The 14,565-nt window shown below is 49.4% G+C and overlaps 7 protein-coding genes across 7 annotated transcripts; 3 read left to right on the forward strand and 4 right to left on the reverse strand.

The window, feature by feature from the left end:
* Positions 1-1,611: 1,611 nt before the first annotated feature.
* On the forward strand, positions 1,612-2,225 carry ANOM_008419 (uncharacterized protein; the record flags this gene model as incomplete). The annotated part of the gene is made up of 2 exons (XM_015553675.1): positions 1,612-2,037; positions 2,097-2,225. 2 exons carry the CDS (start codon positions 1,612-1,614, stop codon positions 2,223-2,225), a joined length of 555 nt encoding a protein of 184 aa, XP_015405414.1.
* A 1,325-nt stretch (positions 2,226-3,550) lies between these two features.
* On the reverse strand, positions 3,551-4,702 carry ANOM_008420 (uncharacterized protein). The gene is made up of 2 exons (XM_015553676.1): positions 4,160-4,702; positions 3,551-4,080 (listed from the first exon to the last, which is right to left on the reverse strand). Exons 1-2 carry the CDS (start codon positions 4,643-4,645, stop codon positions 3,775-3,777), a joined length of 792 nt encoding a protein of 263 aa, XP_015405418.1. The 5' UTR covers positions 4,646-4,702; the 3' UTR covers positions 3,551-3,774.
* A 1,482-nt stretch (positions 4,703-6,184) lies between these two features.
* Positions 6,185-6,445, forward strand: ANOM_008421 (uncharacterized protein; the record flags this gene model as incomplete). Its single annotated transcript, XM_015553677.1, has 1 exon — positions 6,185-6,445. The coding sequence occupies one exon, from the start codon at positions 6,185-6,187 to the stop codon at positions 6,443-6,445; it is 261 nt and encodes an 86-aa protein (XP_015405417.1).
* Positions 6,446-8,519: 2,074 nt separating this feature from the next.
* ANOM_008422 (tRNA maturation protein LHP1) lies at positions 8,520-9,773 on the forward strand (the record flags this gene model as incomplete). The annotated part of the gene is made up of 3 exons (XM_015553678.1): positions 8,520-8,573; positions 8,621-9,549; positions 9,606-9,773. 3 exons carry the CDS (start codon positions 8,520-8,522, stop codon positions 9,709-9,711), a joined length of 1,089 nt encoding a protein of 362 aa, XP_015405420.1. The 3' UTR covers positions 9,712-9,773.
* Positions 9,774-9,980: 207 nt separating this feature from the next.
* ANOM_008423 (uncharacterized protein) lies at positions 9,981-10,522 on the reverse strand (the record flags this gene model as incomplete). The annotated part of the gene is made up of 3 exons (XM_015553679.1): positions 10,467-10,522; positions 10,166-10,388; positions 9,981-10,047 (listed from the first exon to the last, which is right to left on the reverse strand). Exons 1-3 carry the CDS (start codon positions 10,483-10,485, stop codon positions 9,981-9,983), a joined length of 309 nt encoding a protein of 102 aa, XP_015405419.1. The 5' UTR covers positions 10,486-10,522.
* A 319-nt stretch (positions 10,523-10,841) lies between these two features.
* On the reverse strand, positions 10,842-12,953 carry ANOM_008424 (putative RNA binding protein Ligatin/Tma64; the record flags this gene model as incomplete). The annotated part of the gene is made up of 3 exons (XM_015553680.1): positions 10,842-11,926; positions 11,980-12,829; positions 12,933-12,953. 3 exons carry the CDS (start codon positions 12,951-12,953, stop codon positions 10,842-10,844), a joined length of 1,956 nt encoding a protein of 651 aa, XP_015405422.1.
* Positions 12,954-13,740: 787 nt separating this feature from the next.
* Positions 13,741-14,565, reverse strand: ANOM_008425 (lytic polysaccharide monooxygenase auxiliary activity family 9 protein; the record flags this gene model as incomplete). Its single annotated transcript, XM_015553681.1, has 1 exon — positions 13,741-14,565. A coding segment is annotated over one exon (825 nt), but the record flags the coding sequence as incomplete, so codon positions are not given.

Genomic DNA, 14,565 nt, shown 5'->3' on the forward strand with positions numbered 1-14,565 from the left:
TAAGAAAGATTGACGCTAGCTAGTTGAAAGCTGTGATACTGACTATATTAGTAGCCCGTTCCATCAATGAGGAATATTACATACCATTCATCATTTCAATGACACTGTCACATTTTCCCCTAAAATCGAAATACCACCGCACCGAGATGACAGCCGAGAGTCCGAGCAATATACTTTTAATTATTTTACCAGCTGCCTAAAACAGAGCAGATCATCGATGCAGAGGCTGCAGAATGCCGAATCGGGGGATGGTCAAAAGTAAGTATTTGCTGAGCCAGTGGTCAGCCCTGGTTATAATACAGGCCGATATTCAATTGACGTTACCGGGACGGATCGGAGCAGGCACAATATCTTGCAGATACGAATGTAGCACAGCATGTATCGTCGTGTCTATTTCTCAGATGGCTTGTTTTTCGACTATCCTAGAGCCTGTCTAGCCCCCGACCCATGTCAATAGCCCGTCTCACGTCAAACCCCTTAAGGCAACCTCTACGCCGCATATTCCTCCTGACTCACTGCAGAGTGAGATTATTGCATACGTACACCGCAACTTCCGCTCATCCCCCAGTCCAACCAAGTTATATTACGCTAGATAACATCCAGCAACACGGACTTGGCCGTCAGAGAGCCTCAACTGACAGAAAATTTATCCAGGAAACTAGCCTACCAGAGAGCCCCACCGGACTTGCATTAGTAGATGCCTAACGGCGTTAAACCAGCTTTCTGCACAGCGCATGATCGGATCATTCCAAGGAATGAGTCTAGCAGCCTATCGCTATTTCTGCTTGGAGTAATATCGGCTAAAGATTAATAAGGGCAGTCTCTGTAGTGGGGTATTGTGATGATGGGCTGACTGGGTGTCTGGAGTGAAATATTTGATTCATGAAATAGCCTGAATCATGCAGAATTGTGGGTCAGGGAGGGATATTGATCTATCTGGGTTTTACTGGTGGCTGGCTTTCTAGGTAGAAGGGGAAAGATTTCTAGGGGAACCTGGGCCAGCAGGGATTCAGTCTGGATGGCGTGAATTTGTGACTGATATGTGGTTGAGCTGGGCTTCAAACGGTTGAGCCAAGAATAGTACAGGGCATCCTTGTGCAGCCAGGTTGGCAATCTCTACTCCCGTGGTTGAAATAACTAGTAATATTGGGCCACACCCATGGATTGTTCTGAATATGAGGTGGTAGAAACATACACAGACTGAAACATCCCTCTTACATGCCGAATTCTCATTTTCAATCCCAGTTACCCGTACCTAGGATTCCGTGACTTTGTTTTGAATGAATCCCTTCTTCCCTATTGTAAACAATGCTCAAAGTGTCAGAATATCATGATAAAGACTGTGTAATACGCAAAACGACGACTGAACGGAATACCCATGTTCGATTGCCTGGTGCAAGGGTCCAGAAAGTCCGACGACAATATAACTTCAATCATGGCCTCCAAAAGTGTACATACCTGTATTAATATTCAACATTTGATTATTCATGATATGCCCATGTCTATATTCCAGTTGATACGGGGCTCCAACTACCGATACAATTGAGCCCCATCATATCCGTACGCGTTCTTTGGAACATCTTTTTGTCTAAATGTCTTTACAAATACTCAATGGATGAAAGAAACAATCAGTTCAAAGCCGTCAATCCAGGCAAAAGCACGCAAGATCTCATTGATGTCCTACTCTTTGTTATCTGTAATGACTTAAATGCCACACGGCTCACATCGATCGGCATTTCACATCTTAGGACACTATCTTCCCTCTTCGACACTTTCCCTGCGATAACACCATCCAAATCTGTGGATGTCAAACTACCTCCAAGATCGTTCAGCATGTGCAAAAGATCAGCAACCCCCTTATGGCCAGAAGCCCCCTCCGAGAGCCTCACGCGACGAGCACTCAAGAGACCCAAGCAAGAAGGTGAACCCCCGGCCTCGAATCCACTAACTGCCCACCCTCCGATCTCTACCATGGACGAGCATAACTTGAAACGCTTTGCACGGTACGGTGGTCCTGATCTTACTGATATCCGAGGAGTAAGTCTCCTTACCATAAACCGGCTTGGAATCATGTCTATTAATAATGATTTGGATAGTACTGTTCTCCGACGAATACGAAGAGCGAGTCCGTTTATGGAACAACTGGGTCACAAGATCAGGGAGACCCTGAGCCGATATATCGTCCTGACGGACAATGTTCATATGTTGGTACTACAAACCTTTAATGGGCAAGCCTCAACGCTTCGATCGGCATATCACTCGACAGGATATCATGGGATGTCCTGCAATTGGGCAATGTGGTATAGTATAATATCATCTATACGAAGATATCGCTGACAGACCAGAAGCTACTCTAGTCATCTAGCAGCTAGGGTTATGTTACTAGACTTGGCATCTCTATTCAGTGATCAAATCACCGGACGGGGGTCATCCGGATAGATCTCGCCAAACCCATAGCTCTATCTGAAGGGTTTGATCAAAAACATATGACGACATTTGTTTATCTTTGCGTAGAGGAAGGTCGTGGCTTTTCCAAACCGATGGCCTGGTTTCAAGAGTGAAAGTTCATGCTCCTCGTTTCTTATGCTTTTTTAAAATTCAGAAACCATTGAGGAAGAAAAGGATTCGTCAGCAAACTGCATTATCATCTGGAAAGCAGCACATGCTATCCTATTATAAAATTCTTCAGTGATGTCTACCTGACCACATTGAAGATCCTATTTTCTGATTCAGTCACAGCATTTCCCTGGACTCATAGACCATCTTACTACCAACGTGTACATGACAAGTGAGGACCCTTCTCCGTCAAGCAGTCCAGGAGCATTGAACATAGCTGTCGAGAAGACTTAGAGCCTTCCAAGTAATTCTTCAGTGTTCTTTCGTAGGATTTGGTTCTAGCTCATCCTATGCAAGGTCTGAAAGATTCATAGAGGCAATAAGATGAATTTATGAATTGGCCGAGTATGTACGTCATATGAGTTCCCATTTTCTAGGACAATCGTGTGACAGCTGAATGATGGACCTTCCTATAATGATATTTTCAGATATAGATCCAAAATAATTCTATGTAAGGTATACTAGAAGGACTGTATCGAAGTTGTGTCTTCCAAATACCACACTCGGTCACTAAGCATGTAATACTATCAGGACAGCAAGGTCTTCGAGCCACATTTCAGTTGACACCAGGTACTGCGTCAGTATGATCTGAAGACAAGGGCAAGATGACGGTGGCTGATAGACCAATAGTAGTTATTAAGCACAACAACTAAAACAAGTAGTAAATGCGGATCGAGATATCGAGGTGCATGATAATGTGCTACCCGAAGGGAAGGTTATATGTGGCTTTTCAGATCGGCCGTAGATCACATCATTTCGGGCTGCTGTACGATGCTAGACGCGGCACGAGGCAGTTATTAGACTGCCACGTGAGGCAGTATAAACTCTGGATATCTGGTGGTGCCTAGACATATATCATGGTATAGGCTGACAGGCTTCACCATTCCCTTTGATCAACTATTTCGAATGGTGTCGGATGATATGTTCTTCATTAGAACAACTGACCTGGAGTCACATTGAATAGAGCTACACGAAAGTTCCGTGCTATCCACAGTACACTCCCATGATGAGTACTCAAGGGCGATCCAATCTCTGAAGCAAATCAGCTTAACACGTAAGTGGGGATGAAGGAAAAGTATCCATCAACAACCACTTCGAGACGTAGTATACAATTTACAACTACTATCAAGGTGTGTGGCACACCATTTGAAGTCAGGTTCATCCTCCGCTGTCCTCACCTAGCTTCCTTTTCTTACTAACGCCACCTGCAGCTTTGGTGAACATGCGATCCAATTTCTGCTGCCCTTTCTCGGGTTTCGCAACTTTTACTTTCTCCGATGCCAGCACCGGAGGCAGGCCTTGAACACGCTGCTTGGCATCCTCTAGCAGTTCGACTTCTCGGTCACGTTGTTTCTTGACGGTGGGAACAGACCATGAGTTGGACGAGGCGGACTTGTAAGCCAACTTATATTTGGACCCAGTGAGGTTTGTCTCATATGTGTTGGCATCAATCTTCTTGACAAACTAAAAGAAGTGAGATATGGATTTGTGACTCAGGGGCTGCACGCTATTGGCTTCTGAATCTGGGAAAGGACCAACGTACCTGGTGTGCTACAATGAGCCAGTGATACTCCGTCCCGACAGGAGCGCCGCTTCCCTCCGGTGCCTTCCTCGCTCGTCTCTTATTGGTCTGATAATCGATCCGCCATAAATCTGGTTCCTCCTTCGTTTCTTTCCACACGCCTTGATCATAATTCCAAGTATGAGATCCTCCCACTGCCATGCCCGAGTAGACCTGTCCTTTGTAGGATTTGAGCATGTTATATCTTCCCGCCCCTCCGGCATATTCAGGCCTCGCAAGTTGGACAGTGTCTCCCGATTCTTCCGGCATCTCTTCATCTTCGTCCATTATCATGGGTGGCTCATTGTGGCGAGGGTTTCGTGGACTACCCATCGAGCCTCTTTCCTGTACGTCTGGTGCCTCAACTTCGACATTCTCATCCGCCACTGGGGCGTTCTTTTCGGAGAGTGGAGGGGATGGTGGTTTCTGAGTCGTGGAAGCGGTCCTCCTTACGCGTTTCGGAGGCATATTGACTTAATTTAACAGATGGTGTATGGTCAGACCGAAGGGTGTATGGACGTTTAGAGTGGAGAGTGGTACGAATATGATGCGGTGGCATGACGTCATGGTCATCACCCCAACCGATGCATTCTTTATCGCAGTCTAAGTCAATCGAATTCTATTTTTAAAAGCTCTATAATTCTTTGGCACATATTTTACCCCATACATTCATGGCTTCCTGTGGCTGTATGCGTTAACACCCTTACGCTATGATATCACATCCTTGTGCAGTAAGGACCATCATTTGCAGGACACTATTTGGTGGAGTGCATCCGTGCATTCTCATGGCCAGCGACAGCTGAGAGCGGCTTGGGGTAACGGTGCTCGTGACACCCGTATAGAGTGTACCAGAGAGGGAATGAAGATATTTTTATTTTGACTCAGTATGGCAGGTTGACGGTGAGATCTCTCACATCTCACACGCCCAGTGAAGTGGAGTAAAACCCAGAGATCTTCCCTCCGACGTCATTTCTGCCCGTGAACCTTCAATGTGGAGAAAGAGATTTTTTTAAACTCGGTCAGAGTTATTGGCTAATATTTCGGGAGCCAACCACGATCTGCGTTTGGAGGAAACTCGGGGTTCTTACAGTAGGGACTCCCGAAAAATAATCCAATCCCGCGGATGCGAAGGCCCTAGCATTACCGAATCGGGTAATTTAGATGGAAGTGCAGAAGACTTGCAAGAGCCAAACCGAAAAAAAAGAAGAAAAACCCCACGCAAGCCCTCCACTTCTGCTTGCTTGTGACCGACGAACCATCGTCGGGGCCCAACCTCCATTGAACTCCGTCGCAGGTTCTCCATCAATCAGAGCGATCGACGTTTTATCTTTTCAGAAGGCATATCGCGGATGTGGCATCTGCCCTTGCGCACACGCACACGCACACAGAAGGCGCCTCGTCCGCCACCATGACCGGGGGATCCATACTAGAAAGAAATCCAGGGAATCCTTGGCGAATAATGTGCAAGTTTGACCTTCTCCCAGGACCGAAACTCTGTCGTTACCCGAAACATCAAAAGGGGGGCATGATAAATACAGCCATAACCCCCCGGGGAGTTGACCTCTTCCCTCCATAAATTCCTCATAGCCATGTTTGTTATTTCCAGAGGTCATTCAAACCCCCTGCATCACGGATATCACTGCTCTATTCGAAACCCCTGAGCGCATAATAGTGCCGCGGCTAGCACACATTCGCTTGAATCCTGGTCTCACTACATGCGACCCCCTCCGTTCGCTCTTCGCTCCCTCGGTCCAGTTTCTGCTTCTGCGGAAATAGTCTCCATTTACGCTTGGTCACCGATGCCGAAGAGCTCCCCTTTTTAAAATCTCACGGTCTCCCTCGTTGACATTGTAAAAAATCTCCGCTCGTTCTACTTTTTTTTCCACTCGTGACCGGTTGGAGTCACGAGTCTACCTTCCCACCCCGTGACCGACATTCAATCACGGGCTGTCAGATTTTACTTCCTCAAGGATCCCCCGAAACCTAATCCTGGTGTGTCATATAAAAATGCGCGACATGCCGTCTAGGTTTATCGAAATCCTCGACCCCGAAGATTCTCATTACCGTATGTCTGATGCCGACGTCCGGCTGGAAGATGTCCTCGCGGACCAAGAGGCCATCGCCAGCCGGCCCCGTTCCTCCACGCAATCATCGACTAAAGCGGGTCTCGATAAAGACCGGATATATCGGGAGGGTCCATCGTCGCCACAACAGCGGTGGAAGCGCTTGAGCACGATCCTGGTCCCTGCGAGACGGGGCTCCAGCTAGACCAAGGATTCCTCCTACCATATTCACACTAGACGTGATCATCACCACCGGACTATACAATATTCCCGACGGATCTTGAATACATGACACGCGCCATGGTTCTTCCTTGTCAAGCGAGACTCAAATTAGAAATTGATCTGTCCGTGATTATGGTATGCGGATACGACCGAGCAATTACAGGCGCTTATGGCATATGGTATATACGAGTGTTTCTGGTTTAACATACAATTTGGTTGCGTTTCCAGTTCCGATCCACAGTAGCGGATCTGTTTTTCACAGCCCTTGATACCCCCTATGCAATGTCAGCACATCGTCTTTTGACTGTTTTTCCCTTTCCTTCTCAACACATATCTTATGAGTGTATGTCGGTTGAGTACAATTCCTCCACACTCTGCTCGCCCCTTACGAACGTATGATTGCAATGCCTTGAAAGAGCGTTTATGATGACTTGCAGGATACACGACACGTCATTGGCCCATGCGATTAGGATCAAAAGCATACACTAAAGACTTGTATTATGTATTAGAATATGATGGCTGCTTTTTCTTTACTTTTTTTCCCTCCATTGCAAAACATAACGTGGTCTGGATAGAAAAAATATAGATGCAAAGGGCGGTAGGGCGGACCCTCTCCGGCGTTAGTTAACTAGCCAAAGTTTTTATGTAACTGGCCACGATTAAAGTTCAATAACACGCCCGAAACCCTGAAAGACCAAAGTCACCAGATGATACTTACAGTAGGTCAGTTACCAATGCCCCCAATGGGCTTCCATGGCTCCAGTTTTGCCGAATTGTTAGGTTACATATGTGAGTCACCCCACTTACTTCAAGCAGGGTGAGACGGGACCGACCATACCTTGCCTAGGCCAAAATAGCTGATCTACAACAGCATCGGCCATTCAGAGGACGGTGATGGCGGACAGTTGTCATTATTTTCCTTTCAGCAGCTCCTGTTCAGTGCATACGCCTCTATTCCTAATTGCTAAGCTATGCTTTGGCCTATGATTCACGAGATCTAGACTAATGTCTCGTTGCTATTGGTGCGACCCGTAGCAGAGGCTAGCTGACGGTGCAGAACCTAGCTCCACCCATTGGAAACAATCTAGCTGTTCTCTTTTTTGGGGCTTCTTACTGAGATCGATCTTCTCCAAGTGATCGTCCTTTGAGTCCGTGATGGTCGGATATCACAATCATGTACACGCTGCTCCATATATTCGTAGCCAATGCCTGCGTGCCCACAGCAGTATTTTATTACCATTAATATCGAAGCACGCACAAGCCTTCCCACTTTGCAATATGATGTGTTCAAATCTCAAGTAGAGAATCTGCTATGCAATGAGAATCATGATACTTTCATAGTACTTCATTACACCACTGGGCAATGAACAGGGGCCCTGGATACAGTAATGAGACACGTGATTATCTCTTCAACAGCAGTAGAGAAGCCTAGTAACATGAAGAGCTGATGTGAGAGCAGGCTGGAAGGAACTGCGCCTCCAGCAAGTTTGCTTTCATATTTCCTAAACGGGTTAGTCCCTGTTCATTTCCCAGTCCGGCCTAGTGCCAAGCTTTCTCTAATGCCTCAGGCACCCACAGTGGCTGAAGCTCTAGAAAATTTCCCCTCTTTCGCCGCGCATTTCCCCGACTGCTTTTTTTTTTCCCTTTCTCACATCGGAGATAAGAACGATATTTGCTTGCAAGTATCTCATTCTTTAAGGGTCTAACTTTGCGCTCAGGTTACTAGACTTGCTTGCGTATATCCTAGGTAGGACATTTGCCCTTTCTGCTGAATTAATTCTGCGCCCTTCGCATGGCTCTGACGCGGACCTCGAGTCTTTGTCCTTGTCCCAAGGCACGGATTGACTCACGTGTAGAGATGACTCCGCTCTCTGCTTTTTAATTCCCTTGTCTACTCCCTTATAGACCGTATTATTGGTTGGGAAACCCTATATCGCCATTCGCACTAACCGATAATTGACAATTAGGAGTCGCGCATTTGACTGTATCACTTTTTTTTCCCGTTGACCCCTCATCTCCCTTGTCGCACGACAAAAACACACACACACACATTCGCCATGTCTGCCGAACAGAATGTCGCCAACACCGAGGCCGAGAAGGATGTCCAGAACGTCCTGGCCGAATTGAAGGGTGAAACCGAGGCCAACGCGCCGAGAAGGAGGCCTCCGCCGAAGACACAGAGGAAGCCCGCATCGTCGCGGCCGCCGCCCAGCTGGGTGAGAAGTCCGCGAAGGCTGAGGAGGACAAGGAGCGCGAGAACCGCGGCCGTGGACCCCGTCGCAACAACGCCAAGTTCGACCCTTCCTCTCAGAAGGAGACCGACGACCCCGTCGAGATCCGCAAGCAGGTTGAGTTCTACTTCTCCGACTCCAACCTCCCCATGGACAAGTTCCTGCTCTCCAAGGTCGGTGGTAGCCAGAACCGCGCTGTTCCTTTGGAACTCCTGCACTCTTTCAAGCGCATGCGTCGCTTCCAGCCTTTCAGCGCGATTGTTGAGGCGCTGAAGACTTCCGAGGTCCTGGACCTGGTTGACAATGAGACTGCCGTCCGCCGCAAGACTCCTCTCCCCGAGAACGTTAAAGAGACCCATGACCCCAATGTTGTTAAGGTGTTCGAGGATAAGGCTATGGACCGCAGTGTCTACGCTAAGGGATTCGGTGAGGAGGGCCCCACCACCCAGCTGGAGATTGAGGAGTTCTTCGCCCCCCACGGCCCCGTCAACGCCATCCGTCTCCGTCGTGCCAACGACAAGACCTTCAAGGGTAGCGTCTTCGTTGAGTTTGAGTCCGAGGAGAAGCAGAAGGCGTTCCTCGCCCTGGCGCCCAAGCCCCAGTGGAAGGGCCAGGATCTGATCATCAAGAGCAAGAGGGAGTACTGTGACGAGAAGGTGCGCGACATTGAGGCCGGCCGCATCAAGCCCAGCGGCCACCGCCCCCGCGGTCGTGGTGGTTTCCGGGGTCGTGGCCGTGGCCGCCAGAGCGACAACCGTGACTGGAGGGAGCGTCGCGCCGAGGACCAGAAGCGCGGTTTCAACGGCGACAAGAAGGACGAGCCCAAGGAGCCTCGCGAGATCCAGAAGGACGCTCGGTAAGCATTCACTACTACCTTAAGAGGAAAATATCAATAAAACTAACCGAAAACAGCGGCGTCCCCGTCGTACAGAGCACCGCCGACGCTGGCCAGAAGCGCGCCCGCGAGGACGAAGCCAACGGCGATCACCCGGCCAAGAAGGTCGACGCAAAGGAGTAATGATATGCGACTGAACTGTGTTTTTTTTCAATAGAGACTGTTTCACATTGACGGGATGTAAAGCATAAGTATCATACTGACTTGGCTGGGCTTTTATTTTTTCTTTTTCTTTTCAGTTTTGCTGGCACTTGGAATTTAAAAAAGGATTCTGACGTGGGACTTATAATGGCGTTGTGTCAAGTCTATTATTGCTGTTCATAAGACAAACAAAAGTTCCATATTCCTTCCATCTCCATAACCAGGTTACAAAAAGATACGAAGTAGAGGAATCACTCGTCAAACTCCATATCATAAGCCAAGGTATCCTCACACAGCTCCTCCCTCAACTTATGGACCCTACACATACCACCAAGGTCAGCAACACGCATACTCAGCCACCCCCAACTAAACCCACCCCCCAAATCCAAAACAAACCCAAACCAAAAAGAAAGAGAAAAGAAAGAAAATAACATACTCCAAATGCGCCGGATGCCCCGCATAAACAGCGACATCCTCCGGTTTATCCAAAACGGCAACAAGCCCCATATCAAAGCCCTTGGCGCGGGGCACGGAGATCGGCAACGGCGGGTTAGTCTTCAGGGAGCGGAGGCCGGGGATCTGGCCGACCATTGCTTGGGAGACTTTGGTCCAGTTTGCGAGTTGGGCGGGCGTCACGCCTTGCTTGAGGCGGAAGAGGACTACGGGGTTTGTTTCGCTGGTTAAGTTTGTTGTGGTTTGGTTGTAGGGTTGAGTTAGGTTGCCGGGGGGAAACGTACCGATGTGGTAGACTGGCATTTTGATCTCTTTCTTTCTTTCTGTTCTTTTGTTTTGGGATAATGTTGGGTTTGGGTGTCAGGGTGTCAGGGTGGGTGAGGTTGGGGTATGACTCTATTTACATAGGTTTGAAGAGGGGAGAGAGTCGGGGAGTGAATGTCCGGGGAGGAATCATTCCTCGGCGGGTCTCCGATGTTGATCGGGGTAGTCCAGTTTAGGCGGAACTAAACTGATCTTCATGGATTTTTGGAAAATTTTTATTTGATCGAGGTTGAGTTACTATTATCACTTTGTAGGATATTCTGTACTTGGGAGTCAATGGTAAGATTGTTATTCCAATCGGTATCATGAAATCGTGGCAAGATAGCGATGTCTAACTATTTCTTCTTCTTGGTCTTGTCCACCACGTCGATCCATTGCGTCCTCAGACCGCGTCGCACAAGAGCCGTTTCCAAGGCACGCCGCTGATCGCCCTGCACCAGCACCTCCATGACCCCTCGCGGGGCGCCATTGGCCTGCGCTACGCTCGTGCTGCTGGCACACTTCTTCTGGAGCTCCTCGGCTAGCAGACTGGGAATGACGCCGAACACTTCCAGGTTCGAGACTTTCGTGACGGTCTTCGAGCCGGTGCGACGTTCCAGGATCACCGTTACTTTCGGGGTCGCGCCTGGTTTGGGCTTCACGTCTGCTAGGGTCTGTCCTGCTCGGAGAATGGCGTAGTGTGCGGTCAGCAGGCTGTGGTCTTCCACGATGCGTTTCAGAAGTCCATCCCGGGTCGTCTTTCCCCGCGCAACGGTACTCCTGTCTTCGGAGGAAGAGGTAGTGAAGATGGTGTTGGCGAGGAACGGGTTGAGGGAAATGATACGACGGTTCTGCTTGTCGATGATGGGAGGGTCTTGCGATTGGAGGTACTGGTCCAGATGATTGGACACATCGGAGTATTTGTAGTAGTTCTGTGGGTTGGTACTGGACAGCGCTGGAAATATTGTCGGCGTCAGCTTCGGCGAGGGCCGATACAGTGTCTGAACGTTGAGCGTTTGGCCAACAGCGGGATCACCGCCCGTGGCTTCGGGCTTCTTGTTCGCAGCCGCGCCAGGCTTCTTAGCATTCTCCAGGGCGGACTTGGACGGAAGTCTGTACGGGACAAACTGTTCGACGAGGCGGTCGTTGAAGTCCACATCTAGTATAACAGTCTCTTGGCCATTCCGATCCTTGGACTTGACGAGTTGTTGCTTATCAAGATACTTGATAAACTTCTTGACGTTCTTCCAACTAGTTTTCTTGATTTGATAGTATTGGGCCTGCTGCGCGGAGAAGATCGGTAGGTAGGGTGTAATCATATTCGAGATCAAGAAAGAGGGTTGGACGGGAAGCGACAGTCCGTGGTTGGGAGCAGTGGGATTGTCCTGCTTGAGTTTATACAAGGAGTAGATAAAGGCCTTGGTGAAAGCTTCGTCGATTTCTGAGCAATATTAGCCATTTGAGAAAGTGAAGTGAGGTTTTATCAACACCTACCTTTCATCGACGGCTCCTTCTCTTCTACCAGAGCTGGTTCTTCGGGCGATGCTTCTGCAGATTCGGCTGGCTCTTCGTTGCCTACCGCTTGAGGGTTTTCGCCCTCGTCTAGGGACAGCTCGTTAACCTTCCCTTCGATCTCTTCTACCTCCTCATCACCTTCCAGCTCTTCCTCGTCCCAGCCCGCCAGATAATCTGGCGCGGGTTGACCGGGACGCGATGACGAGCTCCAGGCCCATAACTCATCGCCCTCCCAGTGCAGACCTCGAACCGCATGACCCTTAGTGCCTTGTACCTCCCCTAAAGCCGAGACATCGATTTCGCATACTCCGACGAACAGCGGCACAGTGTGCCGATCCAAGCTAGCGACAGCAACTACGGCGCCCTCGACCGCACGCTTCGGGAAAGGCGGTTCATTCGCGAGACCTGGGGTCATCAAATCTGCTCCGCCGTGTAGTTTGCGCATGACCATCTCCGGGGTGTATAGCAACGGTACCAGGTTGGGATTGTTCCATAAGGTATATACTGTAGGGTAGAAACGGCCGTCGGCGCCGGGTCCATGTTCGAGCTTGAACCATAAGATGCGCTCCTCGCCTCCTGGATGTGTCCCCACATAAACGGTGCCCTGTACCTCTCGAAGCTGCGGGCCTGCAGTCGTTGTAAAGCGTGCCGATAACGAATTGTCAGGAAGAAGGGCATTCCGAATAGACGAAAGGTTCGGCGCGGGGTTCGACGGCGTCGCGTCTTCGCCGGCAGGCGCGCTGGAAGGAATCTCGATCTTATAGTCGCTAATGATTTGATCGGCGATTTTTCGACGGTCAGAAGACCGTAGAGGCGATAGGTTCTTGATCTACTTGCTGTTCAGCCTTGGGTTTCGTTCTGAAATTTTTTGCGCCGCTCATGGCAAAGCTGTAGGCAGGTGTCGGCGAAGCAATGCGGGGGAGGTTACTCACCGTAGGCTTTTTCTTAAACATGGCGAAGGATTATGGGAAGGTAGCGGTTAAGAAAGAATACAACAAAAGCAGGTATATATTGGCCAATACCATGCAATATAGCAAATGCGACCGTCGGCCAGGGCTTGCAAAAAAGAGCTGGTGGTAAAGAATGACGGAACCATGCGATTGTTTGTCCCGCAATAACAATCGGCCGCTATTCCCCATTCATCGGCAATCTCACCTGTACCTTTGTTGCCCTACAAACGCCGATCAAATGGGCGTCACGATGACCATTAATTTCTAGTTCGCAGGCTTGAATTCATGAGGCTCAGAAAACACACTTCTACCATGCTTGAATGCCCATTGACTCGGGATGATGGTCCCAATTGAACTATGTCATATCCCATGTATTCATCGTCTTATTTGGCTAGCAGCTGATCGGTCTATACATTTACCGACAGATTAGGCCAGCATCGTGTTCAAATATATGAGAGCCATCTATACTAAAACCATAGAAATCCTATCAAAAATCTTGGCATGAATGAGTTCGTACCTTTTGTATCACAGACTCTGTCTGCTAGCGACGTAGAAATCGGGATGGAAAAAACCCTTAATACTTTCCGTCTACCATGTTTATCTTTTACCAGAAGAGATCTACATTTTAAGTTTCAACTGTGATAGTGCAAAATATGTATAAATTTTTTCTAGTTACACAAGTTTGGATTCCGGATCCTCATCAAGGCAAAATAGTTGTTCAACGGTGGAAAGATCGAAGATAAAGTCTAGAGAATGTCTATTCGGTCCGAAACACTTCTCGGTGACAAATCTAGGCAGAGATGTCACGGGCGTGGATCTTGTCGGTGACAAGCCAAGAGAGGGTCTGCTTGATAACGTTCAGGAGCTCCTCAGCGCTGAGGGAGTTGAAGTACTCAGTCAGGTCGCTGGAGCTGGAGCTGGAGCCAGAGCTGGCGCCGGAGCTAGCAGTGGGAGTGGAAGCAGCAGCCGAGGAGCTGGTGGCCTGGACGTGGGTCTGAGCGGGAGCAGAGCCAGTAACAGTGACGCTGGCAACAGCAGTGGAGGTCTGGTAAGCAGTGGCGGTGCTAGTCTGGACAGGAGCAGCAGTGACAGAAGCAGAAGCACTGGCGGTAGCGGAGGGGGCGGCGCTGGAGCTGCCGGAGCCGGAGGAACCGCTGGAGGAGCTGCCGGAGTAGAGAGCAGGGCCGGGGATGGTGTAGGAGGACAGGGTCTGGTAGATGTTGACCAGGATACCAGGGTCGGTGTCCTTGTAGAGAGCAGTACCGAGGGTACCCTCGGGCTTGTCGCTACCGCCGCCGGTGACCTTGAAGTTGAGGCACTGGGGGTAGTTCTGAGCACCATCCTTGTTGCCAGCAGAGTGAAGGGCAATAATTTCATGACGCATGACATAGTTGCCGGCAGCAATGCTGCTGGGAATGGTCACGGTCCAGCTGTTGTTGCTGGAGATCAGGTTGTCGGAGGCCCAGGTGTTGTCGCTGCCGCTGATGAGGCCCTTCTCATCGATCTTGAAGAACTCGAGCGAAGACTTGTCGACGGTGGCGCAGTCCCCGTTGCAGTTGGCGAGGTAGGTGATGACAGGACCCTTGTGACTCTCGGGCCAGTCAGTCCACTGCAG

This window comes from Aspergillus nomiae, assembly GCF_001204775.2.
Source record: "Aspergillus nomiae NRRL 13137 chromosome Unknown contig00204, whole genome shotgun sequence".
Lineage (NCBI taxonomy): Eukaryota > Fungi > Ascomycota > Eurotiomycetes > Eurotiales > Aspergillaceae > Aspergillus > Aspergillus nomiae.